This window comes from Mauremys mutica, chromosome 11, assembly GCF_020497125.1.
Source record: "Mauremys mutica isolate MM-2020 ecotype Southern chromosome 11, ASM2049712v1, whole genome shotgun sequence".
Classification (NCBI taxonomy): Eukaryota; Metazoa; Chordata; order Testudines; family Geoemydidae; genus Mauremys; species Mauremys mutica.
In genome coordinates, this window is record NC_059082.1 from 43,977,913 (window position 1) to 43,995,898 (window position 17,986).

The 17,986-nt window shown below is 41.9% G+C and overlaps 1 protein-coding gene across 8 annotated transcripts in view; it reads left to right on the forward strand.

Annotated features, from left to right (window-relative positions):
* Positions 1-17,986, forward strand: part of NEO1 (neogenin 1) — a 553,761-nt gene that overhangs the window by 324,393 nt on the left and 211,382 nt on the right. For all 8 annotated transcript variants that reach the window (XM_044979726.1, XM_044979730.1, XM_044979728.1 and 5 more), the window contains one exon: positions 2,869-3,005. In XM_044979726.1, the coding sequence (XP_044835661.1) occupies positions 2,869-3,005 (137 nt within the window). The remainder of the gene's footprint in view (positions 1-2,868; positions 3,006-17,986) is intronic.

The window sequence follows — 17,986 nt, forward strand, 5'->3', positions numbered from 1 at the left end:
ATAGACTCATAGATTAGGGTTGGAAGAGACCTCAGGAGGTCATCTAGTCACCCCAACTAAATCATCCCAGCCAGGGCTTTGTCAAACCGGGCCTGAAAAACCTCTAAGGCTGGAGATTCCACCACCTCCCTAGGTAACCCATTCCAGAGCTTCACCACCCTCCTAGTTAAATATAGTTTTTCCTAATATCCAGCCTAGACCTCCACCACAGCAACTTGAGACCATTGCTCCAGATGACACAAATCGAGGGTGGGGGGAGGAAGAGGGAGGTGTTGCAAACACTTTGGAGGATAAAGCTAAAATTCAGAGGGATCTTCATCAATTGAAGAACTGGGCTATAGACAACAAAATGAAATTCAACAAAGATAAGAGTAAGGTGCTATACTTAGAGAAGAAAAATCAAATGCACAAATACAGAATGGTGGATAACTGTTCATCTTCAGCAATGTCCCTTCACATTCAGGTGGACTTTTGGAGGACCATGTTTCATTGCTGCAGACTATGCAACAACATAGACCCACTCCAAATCTTCTGTCCTTTATTTTATTTGAAAGAGAGGGAGATTACAAGAAAGGACTTGCAGGTAACAGTTTCTGCTGTCTTCCTCTCAGCTAGTGTAGAACCAGCTAGCTGTGCTGTTCACCTGCACAAGCACCATTGCTTAAGGCAGTCACAATACTAGGACTCCCAGTATGGCCTTCCTGGAACATGGACTCTCAGCCTAATTTCCTAAACTCTTTTTAAAAACCAAACAAAACCTTTTTAAGCTCCCTGAAGTGTTGTTTTCCCTTATATATCATCTCCATAATTACTTCTACCTCAGATTTTTTTTGGTTATCCAACTGGAATCATTGTCCATAGAAGAGTCTTGTCTCCAAGTCTTCCTGGACGTTTGTTCTCAGTGTGGTTCCTAATTTCTATCCATATGGAACTATTCCTTTCACATAATTTGAAAGATGTTCTTTGTTTTTTAATTTTTTAAACCAGCACATCCAACAGAAAAGTTGGTTCACAAATTGGAGTACAGACCTGTAAATTATCTGGATAGAACAGTCTTGGAAAAAATTAAATGTCCTTCTGTTCTCTGTGGTGGACATAAGATAGAAGAAAGCTCCAAAGGCCTCTGTCTAATAACAAATTGTTAGCATGCAGTCATGTTAGCATATCTCTTCCAATGATATAATCCTAATTTAAAATATTTTAACAGAGGAAGCAAGTAGGTTGAGAATTATATTTCGTCCACTTGCCTTTTAATAAAATTATAAAGGAAAAAAGTGTAATTATACAGGCTAGAACGTACACAAAAGTATTTTTAGTTTTGGACTTTTGACTTGGTCAAACTCAGAAAGATCGGATTGCTCTAATTAATTGCCAATTAATAACTATAGACCAGTGAACCCTAGATTTTACTATATTAATCTATGTCAAAGACTACTTTATCAGAAAAATATGGCTCTGGAGTTTCAGAAGAGGCAGCTGATATACTTCTATTTCCCACTTTCATTGGAGGATTGGGATGATTTGGAATTTATCCAGTCAACCAGGCTTTTGTTGTTTGTTTCTCATTTTTACTTTTTGTTAGTGATGTATGTGTACTTGTATTGTGTACAGTTTTTTAAAATTAAATTTTGCAAAAACTGAGGAGTGTTGGAAGAGTCTTCTAAATATAAGGAACAGCACATAAGAAAGCAGGATATAATGGGAGGGTACCTAAGGAGGGAGACTAGAATTATTGTTCTTTGTTGGTTTTGTTCATGAAAAAACACTCACAGGGCTTACATAATAAAATCTGAAGATGGTAATTTTTTCCAAAGAAAACAAAAGTCAGCCTTGAATGTTCATATGGAGGAGAGTTTGTAAGTGTAGTCTTCCTACTGTTTTAGATCTGTAAGTTTAGTTTTCCCACTGTCTTCCCACTACTTTAGTGTAGGAAGCCCTGGTAAAACAGGTTTTATTTTGGAGTTCTTGTATCCCACTCAAATGGCTGCCTTCTTTACAAAAATGCAATTACGCAGAGTATTTACAACCATTTATTTCTTATGTTGCATAGATGCTAGGCTTGGCTTTCGATATACTTGAGTTAACCACTTTCCAGCTATGGCTGGAGTGGTTTTAGTGCTGGGAAAATTATCCTTTGAAGGCAGTGATAGAATACTTACATCTTTAATGAATTTTAATTACCGTATTTTAAAATAACTTGAATTGCATTTAATTCATAAGATTTGAAGCTTGAAAGTGCAAAAAATGCATTAATATTGTGTGGGATGTATATTGTTGAATTTAAGCTTATATTTAAATAATGAGTCTAGTTAAAAACACACCATCCCTCTATGTTAATATACACCTCTACCTCGATATAAAGCTGTCCTCAGAAGCCAAAAAATCTTACCGCGTTATAGGTGAAACCGCGTTATATAGAACTTGCTTTGACCCACCAGAGTGCGCAGCCCCCACCCCCCCGAGCACTGCTTTACCGCATATATCCCAATTTGTGTTATATCAGGTTGCGTTATATCGAGGTAGAGGTGTACCATTAAAGAATCCAACCTCAGAAGTGATGTAATCAGCTATTTTTTCAGTGTATTTAGAAGTTTCATTTGGAGACCTTCCATATTTCATTCGTGTTATATCGGGTCGCGTTATATCACACTGCTTTACCGCATTATATCCTAATTCGTGTTATATCTGGTCACATTATATCGAGGTAGAGGTGTACCATTAAAAAATCCAACCTCAGAAGTGATGTAATCAGCAATTTTTTCAGTGTATTTAGAAGTTTCATTTAGATACTTTCCATATTTCTTTCTATCAGTACTCCATACAGATTAGTTTGTTTGCTATATTACCTGTATGTCCTGTCTTGCACAGCTCTGAAAAATTTCTGTTACTGGCGGGAGGGAGCCTGGAGATCATTGATATCACAGAAGATGATGCTGGGACATATGCCTGCATTGTGGATAATGGGAATGAGACAATTGAAGCTCAAGCAGATCTTACAGTTCAAGGTATGTAGAATGTTTAGTTTTGAGAAAGAACTGATCTCCACATATGTGAATATATTATGGGGTTTGTTCTTCCATGTTCATTGACTTCAAAAGGGATTCAGATTTTTGTTCTTTCTACAATAAAACCAAAACCAACAACCTGAGTTGGTTTCCTAGAAATGTCACATGATTATACTCATGCTGTTTTGTACTCTTTGTATTGTTCATGATTTCATAAACGCTCAAATGAGGAATTAAATGTTTATACGTATGTGTTAACCACATTGAAGACAGTTGCACGCATCAGATGAGTATGACAATATTAAATGTTTGGCACCATAAACTTTCCTAAAGGGAACAGTCTCTAGGTTATTAGGACTGAAAGTTGACCTACCTTTATAATTACCTTCTAGGTCTTACCTGACAAGGACACTGTCACAGGTATTTTTCATAATCCGTAAAGATGTTACTGTCTTAGAGTAACCCACTTGAAAAATATAAAACTGAAATCAATTTATTCACCTAATTTCCTCTTCTTTTGTGTGCGTACCATTTACGTGTAAGGTTGCTCATGAATGCTATTTTTTTAATAGAAATAACATTGAGACATATATTTAAAGACGCACTTTCAGTTATGTAAACTTTGCAAAGAAGTATACAAATAAGGTAAGTTCTCTAGAGGGCACAGAAAGTTAGGTGAAATGTTGGCACCTCTTAATCCTTGCCATGTCTCGTGAGGGATCTCAGGTATGAATTTTTAATTGGAACTTTGTTCTACTACAATATATAGAAATGCTCCCAAATGCCTGATTGGTGCATATATGCTGCATCTTGTCATAGAGCATGACTGATTTGTTTACAGTGGGTTGCACAGTAATGATGGCTGCTTTTATAAAAAAAAAAAAATTAAAAAAAACACAACATTGTTCTGCAGAGGTTGCATTTCATTATGTTTTAATGGTAGAATTAGCCAATCTTATAATAGTAATTATGTCATAATATTAGAGCTCTTCATGTTTCATAATAAATGGGGAACAATAGTCCTGTTTTAAAGCCAATTCATTTCTATAGACAACATTTGTCTCTAATGGGATTACCTTTTATTAGTTTGTCCTCCTAAGAAAGGAAAGTGACTCTGCCTTACAAACCAAACCAAAGCTAATTCTGCATAGTTGGAATCTGGACTAATTACTTTTTTCCCTTTAGGAAATCAATACATTTACAATTCATTTTACTGTTTGCAGGTGCTAAGATTTTTGATCCCATTAATTAGTGCTGACATAATTAAGACTGGAAATAGACATAAATACACTTTAAATTGTCTAGAAGGAGAGAAATACTGAAGCTGAAAACTTACCGTATATACTTGTTCACTAGTCCGTTTGTTTATAAGCTGACCCCCCAAGATGGTTAGGTAAAAATGGCAAAAACTGTATGACCCTTTTATAAGCCAACCCTATATTTCATGGGTTGGCAAACTTTGGCTCCCAGCTGTTGGGGTAAGCCGCTGGAGGCGCAGGACATTTTGTTTACTGGGAGTGTCTGCAGGCATGGAGCCCCTCAGCTCCCTGTGCCCACGGTTCGCCGTTCCCAGCCAATGGGAGCTGCAGGAAGTGGCATGTCACTTGTTTATAAGCCGACATGCCCCGCTCTTTGATGCATCACATTTTTACCAAAAATATTTGGCTTATGAACAGGTATATACAGTAAAATATATGTACATAAAGCCAAGCACACAGATTAAGCATACTGCTTTACGGAGTCCAGAGTAATAAGCGCAACTTTCTGTGACAGAAATGTCCCTCAAAATGTATATTTATTGAACTCTGTCTTAAATTTTCATAAAGTAGCAAGGTGGGTGAAGTAATATCTTTTATTGGACCAACTTCTACTGGTGAAAGTGCCAAGCTTTCAAGCAACACAGTACTTTTCTTCTATTTCATGGAAATCTGCTCTCTTCAGATGAAGTCATTTAGATGTGGAGAGGTGCCTTTCAGGCTACTTCCAACCTTCTATGCTGGTTCAGGTTCCCTCTCTATTCAGATTAGTGCAGTCATGTATTTATGGTAGTTAAAATCTAGTTCAGGGTTCAAGGCATATTTATCTATGGTTGTTAGGAAGCTTTAGAAGTCCCAAAATCTGATATTGCCAAAAAATATTTGTATGCTGTCTCCGTTTGCTGGCAGGGTGGAACTATACTCAAGTGTATTGTCCTGGCATACCAGCTCTGGAGAAGGAAAATGAGCAGATGGGGAAAATTGCCTATTGGCTAGTGGTCTATTTTTAACCATTGAGTTTATATAGATATATTTAAAAAACAACAACAAACACAACAAAGCAAGCCATGATATAGTGTTAAATGGTTCAGAAAGTTGCCTTTCAAGAGTGCTTACCTCTGGGATATTGGGTTATAAAATACGGGTTAAAAGCCTCTTCCCAAAATTTACATAATTTGTTGTGAAACATTAGGTCATAGAATATCAGATTTCATATTGTCTATTTCCCCCCTGTAACCTTAATGTTAATTTAACAAAGGAAAATTGCTCACCTGAAGATTGTTACTGGAGAACATTCTTTATGGGATTGCATATTAAGAAGGTGCAAAAATTTGGCTGCCTACTAGTTGGAGGGAGTATTCTAATGGGAGCAAATTACCAGTGCTCAATCTGCACTAGTTGCTTGTTAGTTTCTAGATGGAATAAAAGATATTGGTATTGACCTGTGAAGTCCTAACTGGTCTGGGAACTTCCTGTCTGAGAGTGTGCTTCTTGCCTCATAAAATGCTGTTATGGTAGTTATCAGGCACTTAAGATGGAGCCTGCTTGGTTTAAAAGTAAAGGGGTTTGTTGAGAAGTTATTCTTTTTGAGAGCTGCTTTGCTTTGGAATTACTTCCACTTTGATCCAAAATAATGAGAATCTGTTGACCTTCAGCGTATGCTGCAAATGCCATCTACTGATCTTGGCTCCAGGGCAGAGAGAAGAAACTTGGGGAGACTGGTGTGCCTTTTTTTCTGTGTATTTATATGCAGGCTGATGCATATCTATGTAAGGTGGGTTACGTGAGACCCTGTGTGTTGTGTGTTTAGATGGTTAAGAAGCTGATTACAAATTTTACAGAATCATCAAGGGGACTCAAACTTTTTAATGTAGAAGTGGAAATAAAATCAAAGCTATGAGACAAACTAAAGAAAGCAAAATCAAAGTTAAGATTGACATTGCATCCTTAACTTGTCCCATTGTGTCTGGCCATTTGGGTATTAAAAGGATCTGAGATCAGTGTTAATCTGTGACACTGAAACAACCAAGCATAATCAGACAGATCTACAATGATGTTGGCTTTACTTATGGCTTTCATTTGTTTGGTTGTGTCAAAACTTTAGTATTTTTTGAAAGTTAGTTCTTTTATGCCAATCAGTTGCTATAGAATTAGCAACAAGAACATCTGACTTCTAGTATCAAGGCATTAGAGAAAAACTATTTTTCTTCGAGTGATGGTCCCTATATGGATTCCAAACATGGGTGCGCATGCGTGCCATGTGCCTGAGCCAAAAGGTTTTCATAGCAGTGCCCATTGACCTGCACATGTGCCATGTGTCTCCCTTGCAGCTGAGGCTATAATAGGCTGTGTGGGTTGACGCTGCTGCAGTTCCCTCTTACCACCATATGGCTGGAGTCGGAACCCCTTTGTCCCTCCATGCTCTTGGCTCTGCTAAAGGAGTGATTTTTCTAGTGCCTTTCTGTATATAATTGTCTGAATAGTTGTTCCTAATTGATAGTCGTTAGTTAGTTCATTCAGTAAGTTCAGTTAGAGTAGCTTTCCCTCCAATTTGGCAGTTGACATTCTTTGTCCAACAGCAGTGCAAACAACAGTTTTAATGTGTTGGTCAGGAACAGCTCCTACTCCCACCTGCAGCACCCCATGTCATCTTTGGGGGCAATCTTGCTCCATTTGCCCACAGTTGGGGGCAAGATCGCCATGGACAATTGAGTACTGGAGATCATCCATCAGGGTACTACATAGAGTTCCTGCCTCATTGCCCACCCTGGTCCCTTCATGGGGACTTGTCTCATCAATCCCTCCTGCAATAGGAAGCTGCTGCTCTTCTCCTCAAGGGTGCCATAGAGCCTGTCCTGCTTTGCTACTGGGCAGGGGCTTTTACTCCCCATACTTCCTCATTCCAAAGAAGGGCAAGGGACAGTGATCCATTCTGGACCTTTGAGTACTCAACAGATTTATCCAGTAATCCAAGTTCTGCACGGTGATGCTAGCGTTGATTATTCCCTCCTTCCCCCATGGAGCCTGGTTTGCGGCTCTTGACCTGAAGGATGCCTATTTCCACATCGATATTCACCCTGCCCAGTGCAAGTTCCTCCAGTACACTACTAATTCCAAGTCCTCCTCTTCGGTATTGCGACAGCTCCCCGTGTCTTCACCAAAGTCTTTTGCCATTGTCGCCACCCACATACAATGCATCTGCTTCTCCATGTTTCCTTACCCGAATGACTGGCTTTTCATGGTGCCCTCCCAACGAGTCTTCATCACTGCCATCATAGCTCCTTGCACCCTCCTCATCTCTTTGGGCATTTGTATCAATGAGGAGAAGTTGGACTTCATACCTAACCAGGTCATCCACTTTATCGGCACCTGATTGGAGTCCATTGCTGCACATGCCTTCCTCCCAGCAGATCGCTTCTCCATTCTCACTTCTACAATTGTGCACTTATGCCGCAACCCCTGCACCACTCTCTGCCACTGTCTCTTCCTCCATGGACATATGGCAGCCTGCGCCTCTGTCACGCCCCACGCTTGCCTCCACATGTGTTGCCTTCAGTTGTGACTCCTCTCCATCTACAGACCACAGAGTCCTCCTTCCCTAGATGGTCCTTGTCTCCTTCATGTGGTGGGCCAACCTTTCCAAGGGCATACCCTCTTTATACCTCCTTATCCCACAAGCCACCATAACTTGGACCACCGCACAGCCCAAGGGGTCTGGACTCCATGGGAAGCCAGGCTGCGTATCGACATCCTGGAGTTGAGAGCAGTCCATTTCATTTGCTGGGCCTTCCTTCCCCTCATTTGGTCCCGCCACATGCAGCTGCTCTCCAACAACATTGGAGCAGCGGTTTATATCAACAAGCAAGTCAGCTCCTACTCTCCTTCCCTCTTTACCAAATCCATCTGATTGTGGAACTGGTGCCTCAAATGCCACGTTATACTCCAGGCCCACGTACTTCCCAGGCACCCAAAACTCACTGGCAGACACACTCAGCAGGTCTTTTCACATGAACCACGAGTGGGAACTACACAACACCATTCTCCTTTACCTCTTCCGCAGGTGGGGCACCCCCCCTTTGGGAACCCTTTGCAACCAGCGAGAACCACAAACTGCCCCTTTATTGCTCCAGAGGGGCTGTGGGAGACAACTCTCAGGGGGATGCCTCTCTCCCCCCCCTCCCCCCCGGAGGGGCGATCTGCTCTATGCCTCCCCCGCCCTTCCCCTCCTCCCACAAGTCCTCCACAAGATTTGCAGAGACTGAACTAAGGTGATACTGACAGCCCCATTCTGCCCCTGCCAGTATTGGTTCACAGACTTCCACCTCTCTGCTCACACTCTGATCTGCCTCTGTGCCAGCCCAGATCTCCTCACACAAGACCAGGTCCAGCTTTGACATCCCAGTCCTGGTCCTGTCCACCTCACAGCTTGGTTTTTGGCTGGGACTTGGGAATAGCCATGACATGCTCCACCCCAGTCCAACATATCCTTACACAAAGTAGAAGGGTCTCCACCAGGGCCTGCTACCGGGCCAAGTGGAAGTGCTTCACCTCATGGGTGCACCATCATCGACACCCAATGCAATTGATCCCCACACCCATTATCTTCAATTACCTCCTCAGTCGCAAAACCTCGGGCCTCGCCCTCAGCTCCATCCGGGTGTACTTGCTCAGTGACTTTACCCCCAATGGTCAACTTTTCCATGTTCTCGCACCCACCACCGTCCACTTTCTAAAAGGTATGCTCAATACCTTCCTTCTGGTGCAGAACCGGTCACCTCCATGGGACCTTTACCTCATTCTCTCTGTCCTCACAAAACTGCCTTTGAGCCCCTCACCACTTGGTCTCTCTCCCTCCTCTCCATGAAAATACTCTTCTTGGTGGCCATTACCTTGGTGCAACAAGTCAGTGAACTGGTGGCCATGATGGCTGACCCCACCTTACATGATCTTCCACAAAAATAAAGTTTCCTTGCGCCTGCATCTGAAATTCCTACCAAAGGTGGTGTCAGAATTCCACCTAAATCAGTGCATTCACCTCTTGGCCTTGTATCCCAAACTTCCATTCCCTCAACATCCACTGTGCACTTGCCTTCTACCTCCAATGCACGTGTGCCTTTCAGATTTCTCTGAGACTCTTTATTGCCATTGTTAACTGATGCAAGGGGCATGTCCTCTCCATGCAGAGGATCTCCAAGTGGATCTATGACATTCTGTACTTCAAAGAAACACCCTGGAACTCCCATATTCACCACTGTGATATGATTTTTGATATTTTTTGTACAAAGTATGCCTTGTGAGGTATCATTTAAGAAGTCTTAATCTATTGAATATTAATATCCTGTTGAATTGTACGTAATATCATTGTATCCAAAGTTATGAAGTTTTGCTGTGTGTGTGTAACTGAAATATGTTGAGTTTGGGGAACGTCCACAGCCAGACTTTCAGTGGCAACAAAGGAGCAACTATCACTGACCAGGCAGGTGTCGCTGGCCCATCAAGAAGAATCCACTCTCCCAGAAACTTCTTAGAGAGGGTGCGTACACAATGGGTTTCTGCCTGACACCCACGTCACAGCAAGGACCTTTCTAGCAGCTGGAAGTATAAAAAATGGACAGTGATGTCATCACTTGACCTTTCTCCTCCCCCATACCAACACCTGGAAGATTGTCTGGAAGACAAAGATGTTGAACTGGGGAGATTGGTTCCCAGTCTGGGAAAGGGAATTCAGCCTGTGTACTGAGAACTGTGAGCTGCCTGTAACATGTATTAGGGTGAGAGACTGCTTGATTCAAATCCTGCTTGGTCTGTAGAACTTAGACTGTGAATTTATTTTTATTTCTTATGTAACCAACTTTGATCTCTATGCCTGTTCCTTATAATCACTTAAAATCTGTCTTTCTGTAGATAATAAATCTGTTTTATATTTTACCTAAAACGGTGTGTTTTTGGTTGAAGTTCTTTGGGAATCTCAGCTCAGGTTACAAATCCTGGTTCATGTCCAATTTCCTTGGATGAAGTGGTGAACTAATTAATGAGCTTGCACTGTGCAAGGGAGTCTTGAGCAGTGTAAGAGGCTATATTTCTGGGGTGCAAGGCTGGAGGCTGTGGTGATTGGCTGCTGCCTTTCTCTGTATGATTCATGAGTGACTTAAAGAGCATTCATACAATTTCGCTGGGTATGAGTATCCACATGCTGATGGCTGAGTGATTACAGCACCTGGAGGGGTTGGTTGTTTATCATTGTCACAGCACTGAGACAGCCAGCCCAGGTTGAAGAGTTAAGGGGCACAGCAGTCCCACAGTTCCAGGTTGTACCCCGGGGGACCCCATCACAGCATCTATGAATGTTACACCCCTCCTGGTGTCACGGCATGCACTATACGAGCACTGGTGACCACATCTGCCTGCCTCACACAAGTATCATGGCAGGATATCTCTTATGCGGCCACATAGCGCTCCATTCTGACCTTCACGGCTCATTACACCTTTGCACCGGTGACAAAAGTGGACACAGCTGTGGACCGCGCTGTACTCCAGACAGTGCTCCCTCACAAGTCCTCGCACCCACCTGCTCACTAATCACACCGATGTTTGGAATCCATATAGGGTCTATCACTTAAAGAAGAAGCGGAGTTTACTGACCTGTAACTGAAGGTTCTTCAAGATGTGTGGACCCTATTTGGATTCCAACACTCACCTTCCATCACCTCTGCTGTGGACTGGCCTTCTCAGTGGTAAGAGGGATACTGGAGTGTTGTCAACCCACATGGCTTATTATAGCCTTGGCTGCAAGCATGGTGGGGTATGCAGAGTGTTCATGCAGGTCAACAAGCACTGCTACAGTAACCTTCTGGCTCCATCACATGGCATGCATGCACACCCATGTTTGGAATCCAAAGGAGGGGCGGGATAGCTCAGTGGTTTGAGCATTGGCCTGCTAAACCCAGGGTTGTGAGTTCAATCCTGGAGGGGGCCATTTAAGGGTCTAGGGCAAAAATCTGTCTGGGGATTGGTCCTGCTTTGAGCAGGGGGTTAGACTTAGATGACCTCCTGAGGTCCCTTCCAGCCCTGATATTCTATGACATATCTCTAAGGAGCTCCAGTTACAAGTAAGTAACCTCCTCTTATGCACAAGAAATCCTATGCCATTGACATGTTTGTCCTCTGCACTGTAATGGAGTACATGGCCTTCTTCTGTTAGTACATCTCCAAAGTTCTTCCATCTGACCTCAGAGATTCCTCGGAGGTGCCAGGTATATTGTTCCATTTCATATGTGAGTTCTTTCAGCCTCCCTATTTGTCTCAATGTCCTTACATTCCATGTGGCTATGGTGATGTTATCTCTTCCACAGATCCTCTTTGTTGGGGTTTCATCAGAAGTATACTTGTTGCATCTGCCCTGGTGGGAGACAGATGGTGCGGTCATTATTAATCTGGGCTGTGATCAATCCGGTATGGACATCATTGACTTGCTCATCATATGGTGTGTCTTGGGCAAATTTCTAACCTGGTGGAGCCCATCCCTCTCCAGGCAGCCCCATTTTAGTTTAAAAAAAATAAATAATTGGAGATAGGTTTATCTCCTAGAACTGGAAGGGATCTTGAAAGGTCATCAAGTCCAGCCCCCTGCCTTCACTAGCAGGACCAAGTACTGATTTTTTGCCCCAGATCCCTAAGTGGCCTCCTCAAGGATTGAACTCAACCCTGGGTTTAGCAGGCCAATGCTCAAACCACTGAGCATCCCCCCTGTAAGTTGTCTCTTATGACATGCAGGAGGAGCAGTGGCCTATTCTGTCCCTGGACAGAAAAGGCATAGGATTTCTTGTGCATAAAGATATCAAGAATTCAGTATTAGGATGCTGCCCAATGTTCAGCAGGCTTATTTCCATCCATCTAAAGGCAGTACCATAGTAGAGATGAGATACTTTCATAAAATCCTGGGCATTTCTTACTTCGACCACGTCACTAATGAAGAGGTCCACAACATCATCACCCAACGCACTGGGTCATATGAAGACCTCCTGACGACTGTGAAGAAGCATAAGCTGAAGTGGTACAGCCATGTAACAAGATCATCTGGCCTATCCAAGATCATCCTCCAAGGGACAGTACAGGGGAAGAGAAGAAGAGGTAGACAGAAGAAGAGATGGATTGACAACATAAAAGAGTGGACAGGAATGGATTTCACGGAGATTCAAGCACTGACACACAATCATCAGGAGTGGAGACAATTGGTTGATTGCTCATCAATGATGGTGCCCCAACGACCAATGCGGTTATGGGAGTGATGATGATGAACCTCCTCTTGTGGGTGATACTGAATAATTTAGGAAAGTTGTGTGTTGTTTTTTTGTAGGCTCTAAACTTCTGTCCCTTACATGTACTTCCCTCCTTCTTAAGTCACTGTATGGCGAGTAATTGCATTTCTCTATTATTGTAATTTGGCAAAGAACTGTTGATTGGTTGGAGTGACTGTAATTTGATTATTGTATCATTATCCTCTAGAAAAATTTTCAGCTTTTCCCACCTAATGATCCTCTGATCCCACTTCAGATCCTCTGATTCCAATCAACCCTCTTATGTCATTATTAAATCAATAGAGATTCATACAAGAAATTGAGTTTTGGGTATTTAATTCCCTTGCGCTTCATCTGAACTTCCTTTCCTGGACAAACCAGTTTCTTTCTTAGTATGCTATTGTTATTTTACTGTTTCTATTATTATTGAAATCTTTAACTACAGACTGTACTAATTAAAACATGCTCTCAGTTTTTTTCCATTAACATGTCATGCTGATAATTCACTGAGTTATTTTAGACCTGTACTTACCAGGTTTGGGTAAAAATGCATTGTTTCACAATGTTAAGGCTATTGAAGGGGATGGCTCTTCTCAGAGACTCTTAACTGAGAGCTCCCCCAAAGTACAGTGGCAGTAGGAATTTTGAGGCAGTTGCTGGTAAGTTACCAAAACCAGTAGGTTGAACCTGTTAAATTGTGGGTGTAAAATCAAGAGAATTATTAGAGCTATAAAATAATATTGCTTAATCAAGTCCTATTCATGACCATTCATTTGTTAAGCGCTGACAATATCTTACACTGTAGAGAACACAAAATGAAGGCAGGCCTACCTTGAAAATCCTACACTCTTTTAAAAATACAGAAGATGGGATGCCCTCCACGTCTTGAGTGAAGAATGCTGAGGAGAGTTTTTCTTTAACATTTGGTTTGGTTAACGTGGATATTGCAAAAGAAGTTAATCTTTTTTGGAGGGAATTGAAAAGCTGGGAAAAAGTGGTGGTTTGGGAAGTAGGGATCAGGAGAACATTCCACAAGTAGCAGATGGTGTGGTTAAAGGCATGAGGACAGGAATGAGAGGAGTCAAAACTGTGCATTGATAGTTGAGTGGAGGGGATGGAGGGTGTGATAACAGACTAGATCATAGATGTAGCCAGGACTTAGGGCCATGAAGGCAAAATAAAGAATTTTAAGCTTCAGGCAGTGGACAGTAGGGAGCCAATAGAAAGATTAAAAAAGAAGCATGATTTGATCTGATAAGTGAGGAAGATAATTCCAGCATCTTCATTTTGCATGTGCTCAAGGCAGGCAGTGTAGGCACTGGAGTGCCAGAGAAGAAAGTTACATAATCGATTATGGCACTGACAAGTGTTTGTCAGAGAACGTTCAAATTTTAAGTGTGTGTTTGTGAAAGAAATAGCAATCTGTTTATATATCCTGGATGTATGAGAAGGAAGACAGGAGTGGTCATAGAGTTTTCAGTTAGGCTAGATTTGCAGTTTTGTCAGCATAGTTATGTAGGTCAGGGATGGCAAGAAACCACTCCCCCTACCCAACATAAGCATGCTGGCAAAAAAAAAACCCAGATATTTCAATAAAAGAGTGCTTTTATTGGCATAGCTAATGTCATTCAGGAAAGTGGTGGTGATATGCCATCAAAAAAATTGTTGGCATCAGCTGCATCCATAGTAGGGGACTCTGCTTGTATAGCTATACCAGCAAAACATTTGTAGTGTAGACAAGACTTTAGTAACACTGTTTGTAATAGTTGCATTGGATTAAGTCTACCTCATTGTACACACTATATTCTTTTAAATATTTGTATGTTTCAAGATGGTAATACTTGGTCATTAAACAGTAAGGGCCATATGTAATATTAACCAAAACAATGAATTTAACATCAATGGCATGTTTTAGGTGGAAATCTTTAAACAAGAGGAAATATCCCGTGCCACAAGGAAAAAAATAAAACCTTAAGAGAAACTAGAAGATCATTTAGCAGCAAATGCGCACAGATTCATATACACATTTTAGGTTTCACACACACCGAAAGCCATGTTTATGCACAAATCCTTGATTCACACATGTCTTTGGCATTTTGTATGTGGCAGTGAGCATAAGAAGATCCCAGGAAAAGTAGAAATCTGAACTCTTCTTTAGCTGCACAGCTGAGTCTTAGAATGGACTCCATTGAACTTTCTCTGTGTTCCCAATGAAGGAGAATATAGTTCAGTGTTTGAAAGGATTTGGTACAAAGTCAAATTTCTGTTAGCTATATGGATGTTTGCCTTCTATGATGAGATAATTGGTTCTGTGGATATGGGGAAAGCAGTGGATGTGATATATCTTGACTTTAGCAAAGCTTTTGATACGGTCTCCCACAGTATTCTTGCCAGCAAGTTATAAAAAGTATGGATTGGATGAATGGACTATAAGGTGGATAGAAAGCTGGCTAGATTGTCAGGCTCAACGGGTAGTGATCAACGGCTCAATGTCTAGTAGGCAGCCGGTATCAGGTGGAGGGCCCCAGGGGTCGGGCCTAGGGCTGGTTTTGTTCAACATCTTTATTAATGATCTGGATGATGGGATTAATTGCACCCTTAGCAAGTTCACAGATGACACTAATCTGGGGGGGAAAGGTAGATATGCTGGAGGGTAGGGATAGGGTCCAGAGTGACGTACACAAATTGGAGGATTGGGCCAAGAGAAATCTGATGAGGTTCAACAAGGATAAGTGCAGAGTCCTACACTTAGGAAGGAGGAATCCCATGCACCACTACAGGCTGGGGACTGACTGGCTAGGCAGCAGTTCTGCAGAAAAGGACCTGGGGATTACAATGGATGAGAAGCTGGATATGAGTCAGCAGTGTGCCCTCACTGCCAAGAAGGCCAAAGGCATATTGGGCTATATTAGCGGGAGCATTGCCAGCAGATCGAGGGAAGTGATTATTCCCCTCTATTCGACTCTGGTGAGGCCACACCTGGAGTATTGCATCCAGTTTTGGTCCCCGTACTACAGAAGGGATGTGGACAAGTTGGAGAAAGTCCAGCAGAGGGCAACAGAAATGTTTGGGGGCTGGGGCACATGGATTACGAGAAGAGGCTGAGGGAACTAGAGTTATTTAGTCTGCAGAAGAGAAGAGTGGAGGGCGGATTTGATAGCAGCCTGAAGGGGGGTCCCATAGTGGATGGAGGTAGGCTGTTCTCTGTAGTGGCAGATGACAGAACAAGAAGCAATGGTCTCAAGTTGCAGTGGGGGAGGTCTAGGTTGGATATTAGGAAACACTATTTCACTAGGAGGGTGGTGAAGCACTGGAATGGGTTACCTAGGGAGGTGGTGGAATCTCCATCCTTAGAGATTTTTAAGGCCTGGCTTGACAAAGCCTTGGCTGGGATGATTTAGTTGGTGTTGGTCCTGCTTTGAGCAGGGGATTGGACTAGATGACCTCCTGAGGTCTCTTCCAACCCTAATATTCTATGTTGTTTTTTCCCTTTCCTGTCAACAGGAGGAGTTGTGCTATGTATCAGGTTTATTTTAGCAATATTATAGTAGGTTGTGGGTACTGGGAAAACTGTTTTGATCTCAACCAGCAAAGGAAAGTATCTGTCGGATTTCCGCTAGGTAAAAGAGGTGGTGATGGTGAAAGAAATGCTGGGGAAACAAGTAGTAAATGTATTTCAAATTCAGTCTGCTGACTTCTATTTAATTTATAAACTTACATCAGGAAGAGCCATGGTGGCAGTTAGATGCTGACAAGGTTACAAGTTCATTCTTCATCTGGGAATCATTTTAAATTTATTGCTGTATCCGGGTCCCCTAGGATTTCTGCAAATACTGTGACGTGAGTTAGACCACTGCTAGAGCTTCCTGTCGTCTGCTTTGGTACTTATCGTGTAGATAATGAGTTTAAAGGGAGTTTCCCCTTTCTATTGAAATATTTACTGCAGCTTATACTGAGCCACAAATAATAAAACACATTTTCCATTTTCATTTCCCTAGAGTAATTTATAGAATTGATTAGCTTGCATTAGAAGTCCTTTCACTTAAACAATGAAATACTGTAGATTTCATATTTATGTGGCAAGAGTTAAGATTGCTGCTTTCACAGTATTGTCTTATTTTTCATATCTTTTCCGATAGATTTCTAGTGTTACAGGAAATGAGCCTTTGAGTGTTCTAGGAAAGCATTCAGAATCGATGTTGTATATTAAATACCATACATTGAATGTCATACTGATATATTAAAATCAGAAAATCAGTTTAAAGGGAAAATTTTATTTAAGGTGTCTCTTAAGGGTGATAGAGTTGAGAAACTATGTGATAGTAATTAGGTCACCTGCCATATTCAGAATAAATAGTACAGAAAAATCAAGCAGTCTCAGGAAAGATACATTTCGGGGGAATTGGTGTGCTCTGAAAGGAGAAATCTAGAATATTTTTTAGTGTACCTTCCCCATACTTACAGTAATCAATACCTCTAAGAAGAATGTATTCCTGTAGATTTTTCCTGGTGTGTAAAGCAGAGGAAAATCATATTTTTGCACTTTCTGTGCATTTTATGATCTGAATTACTAATCAATAAGATATATAAATAAAGGCAATATATTATCTAGCCAATATATGTATATATCAGGGATTGGCAACCTTTCATAGAATCATAGAATCATAGAATCTCAGGGTTGGAAGGGACCTCAGGAGGTCATCTAGTCCAACCCCCTGCTCAAAGCAGGACCAAACCCAACTAAATCATCCCAGCCAGGGCTTTGTCAAGCCTGACCTTAAAAACCTCTAAGGAAGGAGATTCCACTACCTCCCTAGGTAACCCATTCCAGTTCTTCACCACCCTACTAGTGAAAAAGTTTTTCCTAATATCCAACCTAAACCTCCCCCTCTGCAACTTGAGACCATTACTCCTTGTTCTGTCATCTTCTACCACTGAGAACAGTCTAGATCCATCCTCTTTGGAACCCCCTTTCAGGTAGTTGAAAGCAGCTATCAAATCCCCCCTCATTCTTCTCTTCTGCAGACTAAACAATCCCAGTTCCCTCAGCCTCTCCTCATAAGTCATGTGCTCCAGCCCCCTAATCATTTTTGTTGCCCTCCGCTGGACTCTCTCCAATTTATCCACATCCTTCTTGTAGTGTGGGGCCCAAAACTGGACACAGTACTCCAAATGAGGCCTCACCAGTGCTGAGTAGAGGGGGATGATCACATCCCTTGATCTGCTGGAAATGCCCCTACTTATACAACCCAAAATGCCATTAGCCTTCTTGGCAACAAGGGCACACTGTTGACTCATATTCAGCTTTTCGTCCACCGTAACCCCTAGGTCCTTTTCTGCAGAACTGCTACCCAGCCATTCGGTCCCTAGTCTGTAGCAGTGCATGGGATTCTTCCGTCCTAAGTGCAGGACTCTGCACTTGTCCTTG